Genomic DNA, 3,550 nt, shown 5'->3' with positions numbered 1-3,550 from the left:
AATAAAGCAAGTATCAGCTATAAGATAATATTTATTATATTAATAACAGATGTTATTAAATGGTGAGAACAGATAGAAGCTGGTCAGGGTAAAAAAAATTTTTTTTAAGCCTTCTGGATCTTCTTATAGACCCCAAACCAGTCACAGTCATTCACATAATGCCAAACCAGACAATACAGTTGGACATAGACACACCACATATGCACATACTGTTTCCGTTAAGATGAACATATACTGAAAGATAAATTGTCAGATCATAGAGCCCAGGTTACATGACGTGCTTGGACTTGTGGTCTTTCTGGAGCATCTTCTTTTGTTTGTGCAGAGTGCACACGGACAATACTATGAGGCATTGCAGTGCTTGCTGGTAATGAAATAACTTTGATAGAAGCCCCAGATTGCTCCATAACCTGACTTTCTCTGGCAGATTTAGGCATAGTGGTCAGGCTGGCAGAGTTAACAACGGACTGCTTGTGCTGTAGGAGAGAGAGGAATCCTAGGGAAAAGAGAAGCCAGGGGAGGTTGATGAAGGAAAAATGGAAAAGTCACAGAAGCACTTCCCTCCTTTTCAGCTATGAGACCCTGATCCAAAGCCCAGTGGTTCCCTTTGAACTGCGCCAAGCCATTCGGGAGGGGGATGCTTTAGCAGAAGAGACTGGAAGTGTACGCAGAATAGGTTAAATGCTGCTCAACTCAACAAAATTGAGGATTCTTTCTGAAAGAGGACATGCTTCTGAGTTAGGAAGTCCCAAGTCCAAATGAAATTTTAAAGACTTCTTAAGAGTCTCCAGTATTCATAGGCGGCCATTTAGCATCAGATATTGCTTCTCTCTGACCTCAGGCTGTCCTGGCAGGACACCGTGCCCCCAGGCTCACTGCCTCTCTCCACAAGGGTGAACATTCCCTATCAGCCACTCTCCTTAGTCTTGAAGTTAATGGCTATCTCGGCTCTGAAGTGGGGAGGGTGTGAAAGAGAGAAAAGGTGAAAATGAGGAGCTCCCTTGGAGGCAAGCACATTGAACATCTCACTCAGCCCGCACCACCAACACTGTCCTTGTAGGAACTGTCCTCAGAGTGTGAGTCCACTCTCAACGTTAGCCCTTTAGAATGTACGGGTTGACACATTTTCTTCCAGTCCCCTTTTGATCCTTTCCCTCTTCACTCTATCAGGCATGGATTGGTTCTTTTCACCCATCAAGGGCCCTGAAGACACTCACCAGAGACGATTAAGAAGAAAACGCTTAAGTAGGCAGTGAAAATGATCCAGGTGATCTTGTAACTAGAGTAGTACACGGATTCACCTTGACTTATCATTTGTTGATACAGTAGGAGTGCACAGAGCAGAAGGATGCCTGATGTCCAGACAAAAGGAGAAAAGTCCCTTCTGAGGAACCCTGGCTCTTCTACTCAAGTCTTAATCCAAGATATGCATGACTTCCAAACCTCCACCCCGTACACCTGCACCTTGTCCAAAGGCCAATCCCACTTCAGTGGTAGATCCAATTTGGAAGCTGCATAACTAAGGCAAAGAACTGGGAAGGCTGAGTTAGAGACTACAGGCTGGACCCACAAACCAAGTATGCCTCCAAACCTGTGTTAGGGAAGACAGAAAGTTACCTGTGAGGAAAGCTAGGCAGGCAGTCATAACGAGAATATGTTTAGTTTGAGGAATCATATAGGTGAATTCAAAACCCAGGAACAAGTTATGGAGGAAGGAAAGGTTGAGGACCAAAATCAGCATGTTCCTAACCACTTCCAGGCCACCTGTTGGAAAGCAGAAGCTGTATTGAGAGAAGGACAGATATTTTTTCTAGGCTCATTTCCACCTGGGGCCCACAAATCTCTAGGTAAACATGTGAATGAGGTGAAAGATTTGATTAAATAATAAAGAGTGGAGGTGGAGAAAGAAAGAGGTAGGGATCTTAAGCTGAAAGGGAGGCAGAACCAAAAGAAACTGTTCTCTATCTTGGTGTCTCTGCAAGCTTCTTTCTCTTCTATTTTCTCAAAATTGATTTCTTGCTAAACGCTCCCAATTCATCCTGTCTTCCTCTAGTGACAATGAGGTAGGAGATAGATGGGCCCCTGGGCCAGACAGCTGGTGTTTGTCAAGTGGAGTAAAACTGAAGCTTTGTTCTCACCCAGACACTCCAAGGACAAAGCTAGTGGCAGAAGCTGAGCTCTGCTAAAGTAAAGAAATAAGGTGCCCACTCCTGAGGTCAAGGAATACTTCCCTGTTTGCACATGCGCAGGAAGGCTCCTTGGGGGTCAAAGAGGGAGGGAGCGCCACCCCATAATATGTATGGACATGTACCCATAGACCTCTGCAGTGGGATCCATCTTAGAAAAGAGTTGCACACGCATCTTGGGGAGGGTCCTAAGACCAATCAGGTATGCAAAAAGAAACAAGGTAATTGGCCAAATGCAAACAAAAACCCGGAAGAACTGTCCTACATAAACGATTTAAATCACCTCTTCACTGCGCTCCTCATTCAGGATGCCCCCACTCCTCTCCAGGTGGGTATTTCTGCTTTAAATAAATAAATTGTTTCTCTGTGTGCTCTCCCATAAGTTGTGTTGTGTCTCTAATAATAAACTTCCTACCTGTTTTGCAGTTTTTGCCTCCTTGAAACATTTTTGGTTTCGAACGGGGTAAGAATCAGGGAAGTTTGCTTCTAGCCTCTAGCCCCTGGTGGACTGGTGGCTAGGTTCAATCCCTGGACAGGGAAATGAGATCCTTCTTCAAGACTACTATCCTTCCGAGAACAGCAGTATAACCTGTTTTCCTTGTTGCCAGTTACCTTTCTTTTATACCCTCACATTCTAGATATGCTGGTCATCCTGCTGCTACTGTCAAGACTTCTCAGAGATCAGCAATTAAGTCTGTGAGCTTCTAAACTTTTCTCCAAAACATGCAAATGATGAGATTTTGGAGTTGGCCTTGACTGTGTTGATTACAGAAGTGGGCACACTGCAACCACAGGTGGTTGCACTAGAGAATAATGGTGAGATGGATGGAAGTCAAGGAAGGAGGAACCCTCCCTCTGCACCCATCACTTTCCATAGTATAGCTCTGACCTTCTGGCCAAACAGGAGTACAACATATCCATGGACTGTGGCTTATCCTAGGTTTTTTTGGTTCCAACTTCAGTTCAGCCCATTCTTCTGTGATGATTCCTACTGCCAAGAAGACTAAGACCCAGGAGGAGAAGAACATGTTGGTGGCTTGGACCTTTCTGACCGATACATGCACCATTGTGAGTGGGGATTTCAAGCTGAGACCATCACCAATATCTCACATGCTTCTTTTCTGATTTGATTAGTCACAGGAATTAGGGCAAAATCTAGACTTTTAGTGATTGCTGAGGCGTTGGCAGTGGCAGAAGCTGAAGTAGCCTATGGAACAGAGAAGATAAATCACACCTCCATCTGGGCTGGCCTACTGTCACAGCTGGCAACTGCCATGGAATCATCTTGGTCTGACCCTTGACCCTGAGACCTAGTGCAGTGGAAGCACCAAGGGACCTAACGGTCCTGAGGAACCAGATACAGA

The 3,550-nt window shown here is 45.0% G+C and overlaps 1 protein-coding gene across 1 annotated transcript; it reads right to left on the bottom strand.

The window, feature by feature from the left end:
- Positions 1 to 254: 254 nt before the first annotated feature.
- Positions 255 to 3,253, bottom strand: TMEM225 (transmembrane protein 225). Its single transcript, XM_059929266.1, has 4 exons — positions 3,076 to 3,253; positions 1,618 to 1,764; positions 1,218 to 1,352; positions 255 to 496 (listed from the first exon to the last, which is right to left on the bottom strand). The coding sequence occupies exons 1-4, from the start codon at positions 3,251 to 3,253 to the stop codon at positions 255 to 257; spliced, it is 702 nt and encodes a 233-aa protein (XP_059785249.1).
- Positions 3,254 to 3,550: the final 297 nt, after the last annotated feature.

This window comes from Balaenoptera ricei, chromosome 8, assembly GCF_028023285.1.
Source record: "Balaenoptera ricei isolate mBalRic1 chromosome 8, mBalRic1.hap2, whole genome shotgun sequence".
In the NCBI taxonomy this organism is placed as follows: domain Eukaryota; kingdom Metazoa; phylum Chordata; class Mammalia; order Artiodactyla; family Balaenopteridae; genus Balaenoptera; species Balaenoptera ricei.
The sequence above is the reverse complement of the archived record's forward strand: the minus strand, read 5'-3'. Positions and strand labels throughout refer to the sequence as shown.

Excerpts from the sequence above, each read along its gene's own strand:
- TMEM225 (XM_059929266.1), bottom strand. The coding sequence starts at position 3,253 with ATGGTGCATGTATCGGTCAGAAAGGTCCAAGCCACCAACATGTTCTTC. Across the intron at positions 1,765-3,075 it reads TACTCCTGTTTGGCCAGAAG|GTGGCCTGGAAGTGGTTAGG; the intron begins GTCAGAGCTATA and ends GCTTTCCAACAG. Across the intron at positions 497-1,217 it reads TTTCTTCTTAATCGTCTCTG|GATTCCTCTCTCTCCTACAG; the intron begins GTGAGTGTCTTC and ends TCTTTTCCCTAG.